Below are 18,468 nucleotides of genomic sequence, written 5' to 3'. Positions count from 1 at the left end.
AGCTTATTGAGCAGATAAAAATGCTTCCCTCTTGATCCCTGAGGATAGATGGGGGTCCCGTCCTTCCCACAGCAGAAGTTTAGCGTCCACGAGGGAATGGACAAAGGGGGACAGGCAGCCTCATTCCCGCCCCTGCACTTACCAGGAGGTAGATCTGTGGCCCAGTCATGTTGCCCTGAGCTTCCCAAGCCACAGAAGGTGCCTTTACCTCTGAGGTACGCAGTGCTGAAATGCCTGCAAAAGCATCTTCCTGGGGGGTCAACTGTACCTGTAATTTGTGGAAATAATTACGTCTATATTGAAACAAACACAGCAGTGTAATGGAACCAAGTACAGACTCCCATGGGCTTTCACCATCAAACACAAAGCTTTTAAAGGAATGTCACACACAGGGAAGAGCCACTAACCCAGCTTGCACAAAATCTCCTAATTTTTCAGTAGGCGAGTTTGATAAAAGGAAACAATTTTTTCTGGTGGGCCCAAGGACAAGCATGGGGCCTGGATGCCACCTCGTGTTCACTTGGGGTATGACAGCCTGCTCCAGGCAGCCTTAGCGAAGGTGTCAGATGCAAATACAGGCAGGTGGGGGCTTTCCTGCCTGGGAGGTGGAGGGGACCTCCCCACCTCTCCCAGTGGGCCTGTTTCAACAGCTGGGACCCCCCATTACCGAGCTTGTTTGGGTGAGCTGGAGCCTCCCCCCGCCTGGCCTCAAAAGCACCTGTTAGCTGGTTAACCCCAGATTCACCCCAAGGAGATTCTGACCCAGGAGCCCGTGGTCAGAGCCGAGGTCTGTGTGTTCCCGTTTCCCACACAACCTGGGAATGAGCGCAGTGGTTGGAACCTGCACTTAAAACACCTGGGCAGAGTTCAAACCTTACAGAGGCACCCGGAATGAGGCCCAGACCTCAACACTTTTAAATAGTTGCCCAGGTGACCTTCATGTACAGGCTGAACTGAGAAACACTGGGATGGAGCCTTTCGTCATGAATGTCCCACTACAGTGCCAGCGCCCTTGGCGGGGATGCGGGCTCTTAACAAGGCTCCTCAGTCAGGTGACCAGCCCTTCCAGTCACTGGGGACCAAGGTGTTCCGGGGTGTGTAGGTGGCTGCTTGGACTTGTCCTGTGCTTGGGGCTTTTTGTCTTGCTCCGCTGGGCTGTGTCGGGTCACCCTACATGTGCTGGGTGAGAAAGGTGAAGGGATTAAGAAGCACACATTGACGGTAACAAACGGTCACAGGGATGTGAAGTACACACAGGGGACACAGTCAGTACCACTGTGATGACCATGTGGTGCCGGGTGGGCACTAGATGTGGGGGAGGACCACTCCATCCGCTGCGTAGATATCGAACCACCACGCAATGCACCTGAAACTAACATAATGTTAAATGTCAACTGTAATTAAATATTCTTACTTTTCAAAATAAATTACAGAAATACTGCAGTTAGAGCTATTTTCTGCCACAGTAATGGGCAGAATCAGTCAGCTAAATTGCAACACTGGGAAGGCAGGGCTTGAGTCCTAGAAACTGGGAATGTCCTGGGAAAACCAAGACAAGTTGGTCGCCCGTGTCCTCGGACCTGCCTCAGACTAGCAATCATTGGGGCTGGGTCTCAGTTGGGTGCATTTTGACTGTAGCAGCCCAAACATCCACCAGATTCTTGAAGGCATCTGTAATCCCCTGAGGACGACAGTGCTGCCTTCTACACTTCTCCACGGTGCAGGTCCTGGTGGTGCCCAGGACTGAGTCTGTCGCTTGCACATACAACCACTGTTAGGAAAGGACAGGGATGCCTAACACGCACCCCAGGACGAGGTGCTGCCTGCAGGGCACAGCCAGGCAAACAGTTCAGGGAGTGACTGGTCAGTGGGAAAGCGGCAGGCATCTGAGTTTAGCTGGTTATGTTGTTGACTTTGGTTTGGTTTGGTGGGGGGAGGTCTGTCAGGGCAAAAGATAAGGAAGTCCTTTGAAAAGCCCCTTAGGATTTGGGCATGTTTGTTTACTCAATAAACATTTACTGAGCACCTAACTACATGCCAGGAGTTATACCAGGTATCCAAGCAAAAACCGCAACACAGCAGGCACTGACTGGGCCCTGGCACAGGCCAGTGGGGATTCAAACCCCAGCTCTGCCCTTACTGGCTAGTGGCCTTTGGATAAGTCACTTAACCTCTCTATGACCCTTCCTTTCACCTGTAAATTGGGGAGAATGACCTCACAGCTCAAATAGGGAAATAATGCATGTAGGGCAGTAAGCCAGGACTGGGACCCAGGCAGCCTGAGTTGGTGACAGCCCACTTAACCCCTGGCCAGCCTACTTCAAAAATAAAGTCCTGCGCACTTTGATTTAAAGTGCTGTGGTGTCAGGAGCTACCTGCAGCTGGCTCTCCGGAAAATCTCTCCAGACTTCTAAGCCTGCCTCACACCCTTGTGTACTGTTTTGTTTTCGGGACCTGTGCCCAGCCCTAGCCCATGCAAAGCAACCCTAGTGAAGAAATGAAGTTTCCAGCTGGCAGGCCTGATGCCTGCAGCAGGATGTCCCCAGGGGCCTGATGACCCTGCAGGGCAGAGAAAAGGCAGCCAGAGAGGAAATCGCAGGGAATGCCCGGTGAGTGACAGGTTTGACCAGAGCTGCACTGGGAGTCCCTTGCCTGTATGTGGAACACTGCTATGAGTAGAGACCTGTGAAGACAAGGGTATGGGAACGAATGTGCCATTCATGCCTCATGCTGTGGGCTGGAGGAAGCTCCGGGGGAAAGCTCGCTCTGCCCTGGTACCATTTTCTGGATGCCCCTCTCTACACACAGGACGGTTGAGTCTCCATGCACCCTCTGCTGTTCAGAACTGAGAACGTGGCCCACTGAAATACCAGGTCTAACGCTCCAGGATGCAGGTCCAGTGCACAATTTAAGACGTCTGCCAACTGAAGAGAACACTTTAAAAGGCACTGAGCCCCTCCTTTGAGGCAGAAACTGTAGCTCATGGATGATGAGGACAGGAGCACACATGGACAAAAGACCTGAATGGACACTTTTCCAAAGAAGATATACTAAAGGTCAACAGGTACCTGAAAAGATGTTCGACATCACTAGTCGTTGGGGAAATACAAGGTAATGCCACAGTGAGATACCACCTCACATCTGTGAGAGTGGCCGTTATTAAAAAGACCAGGGGTGTGGAGAAAAGGGAACCCTTGCGCACTGTTGGTGGGAATGGAAATTGGTCCAGCCACAATAGCAAAGAGTATAGAGGATCCTCAAAAAATGAAAAGTAGAACTACCATATTGCAGATCAAGTCAGTACTGACCGAGTCAGTGTCTGAGAGTTGCAGAAAGAGCACTGATGACTCCTCACACCTAGGGACCCAAGTGTTGAAGTGAAATCAGACACCATAAGATGTCTACTGGAACTCCTGTAAAGTCCTCTGTGTGCTTTCCTTTTAAAACAGAAATTCAAAAGATAGCAATTCAAAACCTAAGAATAGCTTTTTCCCCTTCCATACCAATATGAAAGATAAATTCAAAATAAGTGTTTAATTTATTCAATTGTTCTTTTCAAAAAGAAATTAACCATGCCTCCCTTTCAGAGATCAAGCACTGTGTAACACCTCATGGGTCCCGGGATCCCTCGGGCTCCGCACAGCCCCACCGGGCAGCGTCTGAGCTGCACGGGGGTCCTGCAGACACTCCCCAACACCCCCAGCCTGCACTGCTCTCCGCCTGCACCCGGCTCCTCACAGACACGTGCTGAGGGTGATCCTGCATGCATGGAACCTACTGAAGACTGGATATGGCAGCTGTCACAGAAAGAACTGTCCCTGCTGGGGTGAGCACCAGTGACACCCACAGGAAGTAAACAGGACACCGACAGGAAGCAGACAGGAAACAGAAACAGACAGGACACAGGAAGCACACAGGAAGAGCTCTTTCCCTCCAGCCTTCCAGGCCGCCTAAGGGCTCCTAGTGACAGAGGCCAAGCCAGCTGGCCAAGCTGAAATTTGGTTTGCAGCATCCCGGCACCAGCATCCATCAGCCGCTATGGAAGGGTGGGTTTGAGGCTGAGAGACAATGGCTTACCTGGCACCTGGCTCAGGTGGTGAGCACACGGACCATCTCTCAGGCTACTCAAACCACGCTCATTGCTCTACATGTTCGTGAACCTCCACATATCAAAAGAAGCCTACGTCCCCACCAAATGAGATGCAAACACCCTTTGTGCGAAGGAAGATGTCCTCACCCACACCCCACGATGAGGACTCAGCAACTCCCACTGTCACCGCAGATTTACCCCAGCTGCGTGGGTCGCTGCTCACATTCGGTCTCAGTCTCACCTGAACATCTGCTGCCTAAAGGCTGCAGTGTAAAACCAACCTCCAATAAGCTTGTATAAAATAATGAGGGGAGGCAGCCCAAAATAAAAAACAGACAGTACATTCATGGGCGCGCACACGCTGTAAGCAGGAAGAAGAGACACAGAGACTGCAAGTCCTCGTTTCTGAGACTGCTCGTGAAGCTGCAGTCCTAACCTCCTCCCCCACTGCCCACCGCATTCTCTTTGCCCTTATCTGGGCCTCGGTGGGTTGAGGTCCTTCACCCCCTAGGGGTGACCAGAATCTTCATTCACACAGTGTCTGAACCCTTGGTGGGCCTGCCTTTTCGTTGTTATTGTAAACTATTGTTTTATACTAACTCTTACTGCTGCACTTGGAAGCTCTAAGAGGCGCCCAAGAGAGCCCCTGGGCTCTAGACCTAGCCTCCCTTGCCCCACTATGTAGCAGAGACGTGATTTCCCCCGGTGAGCAGGACCCCTCGTGCAACAGAGCAGAGTAGCCCTCTCTGCCTGTGCACAGGCTCGGTTCCCTGTCCACTAGGCCTGCTGCCGCGTCTCCTGGTGGAATAGATCAGTGACCCCTCGGGAGTCAGACCTGCACACCGGCAGAGAGAACGCTCAGACAGGGCAGCGAGAACCCTGCCAGTGCGCATTGGCCAGGTGTGACAGCAAAAGCAGCTGCTCCCATTCCCGCCCCTCGATCCCTGACCTGTGTGTTCAGCGTAAGGAAAAGAAAGAACCACATATTGGTCACTTATCAAAAGCAGAGTTTTAATATAGAAGTTCCTCAAAAAAAATTAGAATAGAGCTGTCATATGATCCAGCAATCCCTCTTCTGGGTATATACCCAAAAAATCTGACAACCCTTATTTGTAAAGACATATGCGTCCCTAGGTTCATTGCGGCATTACTCACAACGGCCAAGACAGTTGTTCCGATGGAAAGAATGTCAGTGTCCTTCAACAAGTGATCGGATAAAGCAGGTGTGATACATATGTACAATGGAACACCACTTGGTCATAAAAATTGATGGAATAAAACATTCGCAACAACACGGCTGGGTCTTGAGAGTGAAATAAGGCAGATGGGAAAGGACAAGAACCATATGATCTCACTCACTGGTGGGATATAAAACAGAAAGCAACAAACAAACGAGCAAACAAACACACCAGAGACACAGACAACAGTGTGGTGGTCACCAGAGGGGAAGGGGTGGGGGGACTAGAAGAGGGTGAAGGGGTCAAATATGCGGTGACGAAAGGAGACGAGACTCTGGGTGGTGAGCGCACAGTACCATACACAGGTGATATATTATAGAATTTGTACACCTGGTACTTATATAATGTTATCAACCAATGTTGCCCTAATACATTTAACTTTTTTAAAAAAGCATATTTTTGGCCCTGGCCAGGCAGCCTGGTTGGTTGGAGCATTGTCCCGTACACCAAAAGATTGGGGGTTCGATTCCCGGTCTGGGCACACACCTAGGTTGTGGGTTTGATTCCCAAATGGAGTGTGTATGGGAGGCAACCAACTGATGTTTGTCTCTCACATCTTTCCCTCCCCACCCCCCAACTTCCACTCTTTCTAAAATCAATAAACATTTTCTTTTTTAAAAGCATGCTTTTGTATGAAAGGAAAGAAAGGTAGCGCTCTCCTGGACAAGAACAGAAGAGGCCCATGGGCCTCACAACGTGCAGACCATTAAGGCATTGCCACCTACTTCACGGCTTTTTCCACTTCTACTTACAGCCCCAAAGAAGGGCGAGCCGGGGCTTACACGGGCATCTGTACACCCATGTTCAAGGCAGCATTATTCACAGTAGCCAAAAGGTGGAGCCACCCAGATGTCCATCAGAGGATGAACAGATACCCAAAATGGGGTACATACATTCAGTGGAATGTTATTCAGCCTTAAAGGAGGAAAACTCTAACACATGGTACTGCACGAACGAACCTTGAGGTCATTATGCTGAGAGCAATCAGCCATGCACGAAGGTCACATATGGTACGATCCCACACATGAGGCAGGTAGAGCAGTCAGATTCAGACACTGAGTGGAAGAGTAGTCACCAGAGGCTGGGGGCCGAGGGAGATGGGGAGTTGTTTTAGTCTGGGACGACGAGAAAGTTCTGGAGGTGGACAGCAGTGATGGCTGCACCACAGTGTGAATGTGCTGAATCCCACCGGGCTGTACATGTAGAGTGATTAAAATTGTAGATTGTAAGTCATGTATATTCTACCACAATTAAAAAAACACACACCCTGATGTTTTTTAAAAAAGCATCCCAGCTCTTGAGAGTGCTATGGTTCAACTGCCCATGAGTGTTCAGCGTAAGGGCCTTCAGTGAGGCCCGATGCTTCCAGGTGAAGGGGTATGCGGCAAAACCAGTGAGGTCCACGGGTATGCACCCTCTGCCGCGTGAACAAGCCCGTGTGGTGCCAGGCTGGGGCTCAGCATTGGTCTCAGCTGTCGGGAGACTAGACACTTTACATCAGTGGCCACCAGGTCAGCCTTTGGGAAAGGAAGTCCATGTTGCGGGGCCCGTGCATGACCTCCACCCCTGCCACCGTGGCAGCCTCAACCATGGACCCACTGAGAAAACAGCGAGGTGCCCTGGGGAGAGCCCAGCTGACCACCACAATTTCTGTTGATTGCCTTCCTGTTTCTCTGCATGTCTCATAACCTGAAGATTTAAACATGTTGGGTGGGTGATAATCCATTACAGTGAGTCTCTCCACTGAAGCTCCAATTCTTTCCTGAACTTCTAGAAGGAGGTGTGGTTCTTCAGTGTGGGTCCATCCCAGAGGTCAGCCCAGGAGGGTCAATGTCAAAACTAAGAGTGCCCCAGCCCCTCTAGACCTTACCGAGGGCCTGAGCATGCGCCTGCTGTTGGATTGGGCAGCCCCTCCCAGCTTCATTAGAGGTTCCTGCTGTGCTTTCCCCAGTGAAAACCTCAGCTGCCATGGGGTCTTATTCTCAGCTCCATCGGCTGACCCCTGCTTCCCTTTCTCTGGCACTGATGCAGCTACCGAGCACAGCTTCTGGCCGAGATCGATTTGTCCCCGCCCACTTGTACTTTGGGAGTATGAGGGGCGGTCGTAGGAAGAGCTCCTCACCTAATTTTCTGACAGATACTGTCAAAAGGCATTTTGGTTTTACAATCTATTTAGTGTTTATATGCGGGGACTCACAGAAATTCAGAAAGCATGCCACCACAGCCTTCATATTCCCAGAATCCAATCATCCTTGCTTTTAACACCCGCCAATTGGCCAGCATCATCTTTACTGTTGTATTTTTTCTTTTTTTATATAGTTAATCAGACTTTTTAAAGTTTTTCTTAATTTTTTATTTATTTTTAGAGAGGGGAGGGAGGAAGAGAGAGAGAAACATCAATGTGCGGTTGCTGGGGGATGTGGCCTGCAACCCAGGTATGTGCCCTGACTGGGAATCGAACCTGCAATGCCTGGTTCACAGCCCACACTCAATCCACTGAGCTACACCAGCCAGGGCTTTACTGTTGTATTTAACCAGTGCCTGAGTGGATTTGACTTCATTGCTTCCAATTCCCTTCCTCACGCTTCCTTCTTGTACCTCATTCCCTCCTGAGTTCAGTTTTCTTCTTCCCAGACCATGTCCTTCAGCAATTCTTTCAGTGAAGGCCTATTAGTAATATAATAAATGCTCTTAATCTCTGCCTGTGAATATCTTTATTTTTATCCTGGCTCTTCCTTAAGAGTTTAGCTGACTCTATTCTTCTAGAGGAAATTGTTACATGGCCTTCCGGCTTCTAGGGTTCCATTTCAGGAGTCTATTATTTGTCCCTTTGCCAGCAATTTTAAAATTCTATAGGGTATAGTTGTCAGTACCCTATAGGTATTATAGGTTTATAAGGTGAGCACTGAGGGAAAAATAAGACAGAGTAGAAAAGGGATAGTGCATTTTAAATGGGAAGGAGCTCACCAAGAATTAACTGTGAGCAGCAGCCATGCAGGGGCTCTGCAATGACCTCAGACAGAGATGTAGCTCCTGGGCTGGTCAGGGACCCCCACTGAAGAACCCCCACTCAATGCCCACTCCTGGAGGCTACTCCTATGGCCTTCTTGGTATTTCTAACTTCATTCCACAAAGAGCCATAACATTCTCCTTGAACACCCTGGGAGGGGGCAGTCCAGGGGCTAAATGAACATGCACCCTAGCCCACCCCACACACAGAGAGCTCAGCCCACCCTCACTCCCATAGTTCGGGAGGCCCCACACTCAAGCATCTGCTCTCCCTGCTCCCAGTCCCAACCCTTCCCCACTCTCAGTGCTCCATCCCAGGACCCACTGATTCTTTTTTTATTTTTTTTTTTTATTTTTTAAATATTTTATTTATTTATTTTTAGAGAGGGAAGGGAGGGGGAGAGAGAGAGAGGGAGAGAGAGAGAGAGAGAGAGAGAGAGAGAGAGAGAGAAACATTAATGTGTGGTTGCTGGGGGTTATGGCCTGCAACCCAGGAATGTACCCTGGCTGGGAATCGAACCTGGGACACTTTGGTTCCCAGCCCGCGCTCAATCCACTGAGCTACGCCAGCCAGGGCTAGGACCCACTGATTCTAATTTCTTAAATAAGCTCTGCCTGTCTCAGGGACTTTGTTTGCATCCTTCGAGTTTGGAACTGTCTCCACCGGCCACCCCTGCCTTCAAACAAGTGTTGGCATGTGTGGCTCCCTTTCATTCAAGTCTTGGTTCATCAGTATGTCACCTCCTCGGTGCGGCCTCCCCCAACCAAGCTCCAACTGTTCCCATGCCCACCCATCACCCCTCCCTCAGCGTGAGGATGAGGGCCCAAAGGGTCATGTTCGCCATGACAACATGTAGATGATGAATAAAAGGTCAACTAGACCCCCAGCTTGAAGGATTAAATCTAATTTCAACTCCACTGCCTCCCAAACTCCCACTAAAATTTTTTTTCTTAAATTTTTAAAGGCCCACACTCACAAGGACAGAGAACAGATGACAGAAGTCACACTTTGGAATCTGAAATTGATATCCAAGTGGCAATTCTCCTCTTAAGTCAAGACTGCAGGCCCTTACTAGGTAAGGGGATGGCAGGGAGAGCCAGATTACTCCATGGAAAGCCCCAGCTCAGGGAGACTCCGTGTGGTGCTGTTCTAGGGTAGAAGCAGTTGGGACTCAGAGGGACCTTCAAACACCATCTCCACCACCTACCCACTTCCACTCAGGCAGAGCCCTCGGCCTCCAGCCCATTCAGTCCCAACACATAACCCAGGACAGCTGCCCCTTCTCTAGGGGTGGCTGGGATGGTGGCACTAGAATAAAATGGTGGTAGGCACACCAATGCTCCCTTAAGAGCCAGGTGATGGGACAGGGGTGACTTCAGGCCAGGTCAGGCGCCTCAACTGCACACCACAGGAACCCACTCTGGAAAGGAGCTGAAAATAGCATCGCCCAGTGGGAGCCTCCCAGGAAGTCAGCTGGCCCTTTGAGAACAAGGGATCGAGGGCACTTCTAAAGCAGCTGGAAGACACTGCAATCACAGGCTATATTTAGCCTGCTTTTAACTTTAAACTGGTAACTACCTAAGGCCCTCCTAGGATATCCCCTTAATCAAGCTCTAGGGGCAAAGTTCCCTTCCACCTTAAAGCTGGGCTTCTCCAGGGCCACATCCTACCCCTGCCTCACTCCCACACCAACACCGCAGGGAGACACCGCTTCTCTGCAGCTCTCGCCATGCAGCTTGTCCCAGGATTTGTTCCGCTTCTCCCTGCGGGTCCCCAGGGACCAGCACAGGGAACTGGGGTTAGAACAGGGCAGGAGAGCCCTACAAGAAGCTTGCCAAGGACCAGGAGGTAATGTTCCTTAATCACTGCCTTACCTGGTACTGGCTTTGTTGTAGCTTTTCGGATCAAAGGCTGAAAGCAGCCAGGGAACTGAGCAAACCATAAGTAGGCTGAGGGAAATGAGCCTACCGTTGAGACCTCCCACCCTTCCCAGGCTCATGGCCCACCCAGTCCAACCAAATTGGTAACTGCGGGAGGAGGCTGTTTCAGAAGAAAAGTGGCTACGGTGACTTCTGTTGGTCTGGCTACTACATCAGAAGACTAATTTTAGTTTGTATATGATGTCCCCACATGCAATTTATTTTTGTCATTTATATCCAAAATATTACTTCAGACACTTGGGAGAAACCTCTTATGTTACCAGTAACAGACACTTTTGTTTAGTAATCATCAAGGAATCAATCACAAGGATTTCAAGTAAACTGCTTGTTTATTAGCATTGGGACTGCAACGTAAGAGTTTCCAGTAAATATGCTGAACTGCAATGAAATGACAGAACAAGGTGAGGTTCAGACACGTGAATGGCAGGTTCTTATTTCTTCCACTCATTCTTGTCGTAGTCCCACTTGGCAGAGAAGCCCTGGATCGGGCTGACCTTCATGTCGAGCATCCTCTTGGTCTGCTTGGCCACCCAGTCGTCTTCAAAGGTGTGCGGGATGGGGCCATACACTACAGTCCAAAACAACTTCATGAGGCAACACTGTCGTGACTGGTTGTTCTAAGGCAATGTGCTATGTGTATTAGGGCCACACAACACACTGGCAAGAAAATCAGTGAAGTCACCTGCCACTCAACACCCATGCCCACGCAGATGCCAGTGATTTTTGATTCTGGACACTGACAACTCCTGGTAGTTCCAAATTATTCCTTTGTAAGTGAGCAATTAAATACTTAAGCTCAAATCAGAACATCTCTGTAGGACACAGATAATAGGGTCTACAGGGTGGCACAGAGCGTAAACAGAGCCAACAGTGACTTGGGGGATCAGAGACGGGCACAGCTCTGTTAACCCACGTCCACAGTCAAACTACAAGGACAGGACTGTGCCTACTCAGAATGGGAAAATGCTTCTGCCTGGGCGGGAAGAGCCCGGGAGAGGCAGCACTAGAATGAGCAGGCAACCCCCACCCTAAGCAAGAACTAGTAGGTCCTAAGACCCAGAATTCTAGCTACTGACATGCAATCCCTAAACACCTGAAACAGCCCTTTATGAGTAAGTTTCTTCTCTTTGATCAAACATTCACAACATCATCTGCTAACTGGTAAGCAGATAAACATTACTGAAAATGTGGCGTGCTGTAGGTAGTGCACTACCAAGCAGGTACAGCTCACCCCAAGAAAGATTCTGGCTTGTACTACTTCGGTTCACACAAGCCAGTTTCACAAACCTGATCGACAACCCTGGGATGAACCCTTTTCTGTGAAGGCTCCCCCATAGCCTGCTCCTGGGCCCTGAAAGTCAAAGCTGTGCTGGCTAACTCCAGGTCTTGTGTTGCCAGGGGCTTTTACCTGAACCACTCCAGGCACGGCTCTTCCCTCCCCCTACTCACCGTAGCGCTTTTCCCAGATCAGAATGAGAGCAGTGAAGCCGATGAAAAACATGGCAGCACCCACAACTGTCTTCCACTCATTCGTGCTCCTGTTCATTTCTGCAAAGCTCTCGTTGAACTTAATGCGATACACTGAGAGCAGAAAGAATGGCCATTTGCAGGCATAACGAGCTGCAGGGACCAACCACTCCCTCGTCCACCATGCTTTACCACTTATCCCCGCTACACAGCAAGACATAAACATGGAGAAATACAACAGAAAGGCCTGAGGCTGTAACACGCTCATGCATGTGCACACACAAGCTCTCACACATGCACACAAGGGATGAAGAGAAAAATGCATGGAGTTTGCTTTGGGTAAATAAAAAAAATAAATTAAAAAACTGAAATTCTCCCATAGATTACAGTGTAAGGAGCAATTTAATCCCACTATTTTCATTCCCCTTACCTACCTGACAATGCTTTATTGACCTTCCATCAATAATTGACAGTAAACCCAGCCCCACCCAGCAGAAGCATGGAGACACCGCATCCACATGCCACACACTCGAATGACACACGTTCAGCTGCTCTGCGTCCCTGTTCATGCCTCTCCCTGGGGGCTGGGGCCCCAGGAGCACACAGGAGCCTGGGCAGAGTTCCAGCCAGCCAGCAAAGCACCGAAACTGCACCCTGGGGCAGCCCCACAGAAACACACCACACCGAGCCCCCAGGGCAGGCTGGTCTCTGGGCAGCACCACAGCCCTCATCATAAAAATCCCCTCCACACTGTGTGCCTGACTTCCCTTCGATACCCACATTCAACTTTTTCTTCAATCGACAGACTGGTCCAGGGGTTCTTCTCCTTCTCTTTCAAGGCCTTCTGGCTGGCAGAGAGGTTCTTGACGTGGGCCACGTCAGGTAAGGGGTAGTCACGCCGATCGACATAACTCGGGAGAGCAAAGTCCTCACTCTTCACAACACCCCCTAAAAGGCACGGTGGAGAATATTTCAAAATTCACAAAGGATTAGAGTCACAAACTCGGTGGTACTTCTAAAAACCTAAAAAAGCACGTGTGCACTCATCCCAGGGGCTGCAGCTACTGTTTCAAACAGCTGAAGGACTACCATGTGGAGCAGAAGGTAGGCCTGTCCTATGTGGCCCAGACAGCAGAATGTGAATGGCAGGCAGAGTTAACAGTAGCAGTTTTCATCACAGCAAAACAGAAACCTACCAGGAGCAACTGCCCAGAGGCAGCACTTCTTGCAACCAACAGTGTTCATGCAGAGGTCAGCTAAGGCTCTCAGGGTTCCCTGCCCTGGACAGAGACCTAACTAAATGAAGGCCCTTCTGCAAGTGACTCAAACTAATGAGGAAGAACAAAAATATAAAACTCATAAAGAAGTGTTCAAAGTTGAGAAACAAAGATATATGAAAAGATGGTCACTGCATTACTTTTTATTATAGCCAAAAAACAACAACAACAAAAAAAACCCTGTGTCCAACAAAGGATGGAGTTAGCTAGCTCCTTAGAAACATGTATCATGGAACCATTCATTCAGCTGTTCAACAAATGTTTACTGACCACCTGCTATATGCTAAGCATGGTTCTAGACAGCTGAGATCATCAGTGAACAAAGCAAAGATTCCCACTTACTGGCAACTACCTGCTAAAAGTGGGAAGCAAATGTGACAATCACAGAGCATGTTAGGAAACGAGCACTCTGGGAAAAAGCACGTAGAGGAAGGAATCGGAGGGATACACGTATGGCAGGGACAACTTACACAGTAGAAAGCACAGCCAAGTGTTCAAAATGGAGAAACAATCGTGTGCTCACCAAGTCACAGAGCAATATATCAGAGTTGTTTTGTTTTTCTTTTTGAAAGTGTAAATTGTGTATATATACTCACATTTATAAACTAAAGAGAGAAAACTCCTGGCAAAGTTAACTGAAGTTGTTATAAGCAGAAGAGGAGAGGATGAAATGGGAATTTCTGCTCAAATAGGCAGAAATTCTAGTTCCTTCAAATGAACTGTATCTACTCAAGCAGATGAATAATTTATTCACTATACAAATGAAGTGTATTACTCAAGTAAATGAGCATGTATTACTCAAGTAAAGAAGGAAAAAATTCAGACAGCAGAAAAGAAAGGAGTATTTTAATGAAGTCCTTCAAAAATTCTTTCCTTCCATTAGCTTAGTCCCAATGGTTAAAATCTCCCAAATCATGTTAACAGTGAAGTAAAACATTCAGCCTAATGCAAAATATAATTTCTCTAGATACTTACCTTTGCCATGCAAATAACTACCAATTAAATATTTATACTTGACCTTAACCTAAAAGGATCTCATATAGAAATGGCTAGAATTACTTTGCAATTTTAGAATTCTAAGATTCTATTAAAATGAGTGAACTAAAAATAATGATGTACATTAGCACTCAGCTTACACATGAATTATTAAAAATATGCCTAGTGAAGCCCTAACCAGTAGGGCTCAGTTGGTTGGGTGTCATCCCATAGAGCAGATCATGGGTTCAATTCCCGGTCAGGGCACACACCCAGGCTGCAGGTTCGGTCCCCACTGAGGACACGTATGAGAAGGCAACCAATTGATATATCTCTTTCTCTCTCCTTCCCCTCCCTCCCGCTCAAAAAAACCAATGAAAAAAATGCCCTCCATGTAGGATAAAGAAGAGACAGAAACAGCACGCTGTGCTCCACTGGCAGCAGCCTCATACACCCCCTGCTCACCACTCTCTTGATTACATCACTTTGTCTTGTGCTGGATTTAATCTCACGTTGCTTTGTCCAGAGATGTGCTACACAGGCCTGTAGCCTAGGAGCCACAGGCTATACCATACAGCTTAGGTGCATGGTAGGCTATCCCACCTAGGTTTGTAAAGTCAGACACATTTGCCAGAATGTGTCCCAGTAGTTAAGGAGGGCATTACTGTAAATGCTCATAACCGTGAAGCACTCTAAGCATAAAACTGCATTTTCTAGAATAAGATCAACCAATTTGTGATCTCAGGGCTGCTAGAGGTTCTTCAGCATTTTGGGCCTGGTCCCCCAACAAATGGAGTGGAGTGAGGAGCAAAGGTCAACATACCACACATTCCTTTTAAAAAAGAGAGAAACAGCCAAGATTTTGCATTCTAGTGAATGCTTTGTCATTTCTGTCTTCAGTCTGGATGGAACTCTGGCTGAGCCTCTGCTGAGAAAATCTGCTGATTCTGAGCTCCCCTCGCAATCAGATCTGTCACCGAGAAAATGCCCAAATCCACACCAGCAGCTACCAATGGCACTCCGTACTGTGCTACTATTTCATGTGAACAACAAACAGTTCATGTATCAAGCATACATTCAGAAGTTAAAAATTAAAGACAACTTATCTAATGGACTGTTGTCTTTTCCATCTGCCTACTGTGTGCTAGAGATGCAGCAATGAGTAAGACAGGCAAGGTCCCTGGCCTCACAAAGCTCGCGCTCCAGAGGCAGAGACAGACAACACTCAAACATGCACACAAACCCACAGAGCATCAGCGCTCTGAGGAGAAACAACGCAAGGTGATGCAGAATGGAGCATCTTTAGGACAGGGGGTCAGGAAGGCAATTCTAAAATAACATTTCTACTGCAGGAGATGCTGAGAGAGAAGCAATCATCCATAACTTGGGAGCTGAGGCTGGAGGGACCAGCCCAATGTGCGTTCACGAGGGACAAAACACCGCACCAATGGAGGCGGGGCCTCGAGCAATGGGCAGGGCTGGCTGAGCTGTGTGCTTGAGTACGATGTGATGAGATCAGAAGGGCCAGCCTCAGATCTTGCTCTAGGCATGACTAGGCCCTGGAGGGTTTCAAGAAGGGGCTGACTTGATGTTACTTCTTCACCAAAAATGATACCTAAGAGTGAGTCACGGCCACCACCACTACCTTAAGGTAGAAGCAGGCTTCTTATAAAAGAGCAGAATGATCAAAGGGACATCAAGGAACCTGGGGGCTGATGGCCATGCTGTGTGTTCTGACCGGAGCCGTCATTACACACTGTGAGTTTGTCCAAATCCATAGAACGTTACACCTAGAAAAGGTAATTTTACTTTCCATAAATTACACCTCAAACAAACTAAACACTATCAGAAAACCAAAATGGAAACAAAATGTGATCTGTCATAAGTGACCTCCTAAACTTTTAATGAAGGTGTTTCTTTCAGTATGTATGAAACAATAAATTTTTCTTTATTACTTACTTGTTTAAATAACAGACATTTCAACAACACTCTGACTACAATGATCTGTTTTATAGTCTGTATCCATAGCGTTATCATGGGCAATAATATAGAGTATTTAAGATAATAGTATCACTAATTAAAAAACACAATTTCAAAGACAAATTCACATATAAAGCAGTTAACAGAAATTACTGATTATGGAGCCCCTAGATACATAAACCTTGCTCTCCAAGTTCATCATCCACCAATGAAGCCTTGCACTTGACCCCTCAGTAACATACCCTGCCATGCTGATTTGTGTTTTGTCCTTTTGCTTACTTTCCCTCTGCCTGGAATGCCATTTCCCTCTTGAATGTGAGGTTTAACATGCTCACATTCAAGCAAAGCAAAGCCTCTCCCCCAGAAGCTTCCCCTGCACCCCAAGCCAGGCTAAGTGCTTCTCCTTAGGGGCCATCTGTTGCTGAGCCATTTTCTTCATGTACCTGTCCCTCTCCGGATTACAAACCTTCTCGTGGAAAGACTCCATATTTCACATTGTTTTTATTCTCAGCATTTAACAGTGTCTGGTACAAAGAAGATGCTAGATAAGTGAAAAACTACAATTGCTTGCCAAGCACTGAACTAAGCTCTTTATATGTATTTCAGGTAAGAAAACAGATTCCTAAACTTAAGTACCTAGTCCAAAACTAAAATGAGGTTAAACCCAGCTCAGGTTAGGAAGCTCAGGCTCTTTCCCTTCCACTGTCCCAGTAATGTAAACAGTACTAAAGGTAAATGGTTGGGAGTTTTCCTGGAGGAGAAGAACATCATTAAAATCAGGTATAGTGGAGAAGAGTTCTTGAAAGGGGTGGAACCTGAACTTAAAAAAAAATGGGAGAGAAAGGAAAAAAGAGAAAATATTAATATAAGCAGAGATCCAGGACTAGAATTCAGTGGTTCATAGTCTTTAATCTAGAATTAAGTGTCCCGTTAAAATATTTATCCCTCCCCTAAAATCCCTCAGCAGCTGGATCAGAATCTTAGCCATCTGTGTTTGACACTCCAGCACAGGGCCTTACACATAGCACGAGCAAAATGAAATTAGCTCAGCCTACCTAAAAGTTAAAAAAGGCAACTTACCATGTGCTCGTACACACACCGAGGTGGAAATTGCTCGCTTGCCAATTAGGCTAAACACTCGGGTAGTCAACATCCTGAAAGATAGAAGTGTACACCTTCTCTATGAATGAGGGCAAATACCCGTTAGGAACAATTCTTCTTTTTGCCCCGGCATTATCTTAAAGTCAATGCAATTCTGTTGTGTTCTCCCCAGCATACGTGATTCATTTGTTCCTGACTCTGAATTCACAAAATAACCTAGAATAAGGTTTTTCTGAGTAGTTAGCAAGTCTTTATGGAGCTTCACTATAAAACCAAGTGCCATAATATAGACACACTTCAGGCAATTAGTAGAAAATGGGCTTCCTTAAAAAACAAAGAGAAAAAAATTAATGAGGAGACTGAAAAAGCTACAAATGGTAAAGCACTGTGGCACCATGAGGGACTCCACTGTTTTGAGGGTAAAGGCTGAAGGAATTGTGTGTGGTATGCGCTTTCAACTTAGTATTTAGGAAGGGCAAATCAGGGAAAAATACCACCCTGGTCCAATTCCAATCCCTGCAGACAACGGGTGACCTGGGTGACCCACGCCTCACCTGGGCCCTTCCTGATTCAGGCCTATCTCCCCTACCTACCCCTCCTCTAAAACTGCACATTTGCGGGGACTGGTGACAGTGAATAGGATCCCCAACACCTTCAGAAAACACCCCAACTGGGGCAGAATAAACAGAAACGTGACGTCAGAGCAGAACGCTCCACCGTCTCTCTTCTCCCCTAGCCTGGCCGGCGCGTGGGCGGCCGCTGGGCGCCTTCCAGGAGGGTAAGCGGAGCGCCTCTACCCGAGCCCAGTCAAACCCGGGGAGGTCGCGTAGACGCGGTTGGGAAGGGTTAGAGCTCAGGCTGCAACACAGGCCTCAGAGCCGCTCCCGGAAGGCCAGCAGAACGACCTGCCCCTTTTGCCCGGTGCCCGCGGCTAGCGGGCGCTCCAAGGTCAGAGCTCAAGCCTTGCCGGCGGGCAGGGCAAGACCGTAACAGCCGGGCCGGACGTTTCAGCGCCGCACATCGGCCGCGAATCTGCCTGCCCCGAGCCCGGAACCCCCACGGACCGGCTTCAATGTCAACGGGTCCGAAGGCCAAACGCCGCTTCCTGCTACTCCCAGGCCGCCGGGCCTCCGGCACTCAGGCCCAACGGCCTCCAGCCCCCGATGCTCCCCGGCCTCCCAAGGCCGCGGGCCGGCCGCCGCTCGCCTCACCTGCCGCCGCCGCCCAGCCGCAGCCCGCTGTGCCTGCCGCGACCGCCCTCTACACCCTGTCAGCTCGCGACCGGAAGAGAGAGAGGCCGCGCCGCGCAGCACCACGGGATCGCGGAGGACTCCACCTCGCGCCCCGCCGCGCTGGAGGTCACTGGAGAGGAAGGAGGGGAGGGCCGCGA

At 48.6% G+C, this 18,468-nt stretch overlaps 1 protein-coding gene and 1 non-coding gene across 4 annotated transcripts; one reads left to right on the top strand and one right to left on the bottom strand.

Annotated features, from left to right (window-relative positions):
* The first annotated feature begins 5,953 nt into the window (after positions 1–5,953).
* LOC114488494 lies at positions 5,954–6,078 on the top strand. Its single transcript, XR_003683809.1, has one exon. It is a non-coding gene; the product is annotated as a U6atac minor spliceosomal RNA (small nuclear RNA).
* Positions 6,079–10,588: 4,510 nt separating this feature from the next.
* LOC114488130 lies at positions 10,589–18,428 on the bottom strand. 3 transcript variants are annotated; one of them, XM_028501772.1, is made up of 5 exons: positions 18,290–18,428; positions 17,058–17,131; positions 12,526–12,693; positions 11,728–11,859; positions 10,589–10,846 (listed from the first exon to the last, which is right to left on the bottom strand). In XM_028501772.1, the coding sequence occupies exons 2-5, from the start codon at positions 17,128–17,130 to the stop codon at positions 10,710–10,712; spliced, it is 510 nt and encodes a 169-aa protein (XP_028357573.1). In that variant the 5' UTR covers position 17,131; positions 18,290–18,428; the 3' UTR covers positions 10,589–10,709. The 3 variants fall into 3 exon arrangements, with proteins under 3 accessions (XP_028357573.1, XP_035868203.1, XP_035868202.1); XM_036012310.1 differs by having other exon boundaries at positions 17,058–17,134; positions 18,296–18,374; XM_036012309.1 differs by having other exon boundaries at positions 18,271–18,292.
* Between the last annotated feature and the right edge of the window lie 40 nt (positions 18,429–18,468).

Source organism: Phyllostomus discolor, chromosome 12 (assembly GCF_004126475.2).
Source record: "Phyllostomus discolor isolate MPI-MPIP mPhyDis1 chromosome 12, mPhyDis1.pri.v3, whole genome shotgun sequence".
NCBI classification, from domain to species: Eukaryota; Metazoa; Chordata; class Mammalia; order Chiroptera; family Phyllostomidae; genus Phyllostomus; species Phyllostomus discolor.
The sequence above is the reverse complement of the archived record's forward strand: the minus strand, read 5'-3'. Positions and strand labels throughout refer to the sequence as shown.

Bases quoted from the DNA above. Each gene is read 5' to 3' on its own strand.
- LOC114488130 (XM_028501772.1), bottom strand. From the start codon at position 17,130: ATGTTGACTACCCGAGTGTTTAGCCTAATTGGCAAGCGAGCAATTTCC. The intron at 12,694-17,057 runs GTAAGTTGCCTT...CGTGCCTTTTAG, and splicing joins GGTGTGTGTACGAGCACATG to GGGGTGTTGTGAAGAGTGAG. The intron at 11,860-12,525 runs GTGGGTATCGAA...TTCTGCTCTCAG, and splicing joins GATTGAAGAAAAAGTTGAAT to TGTATCGCATTAAGTTCAAC.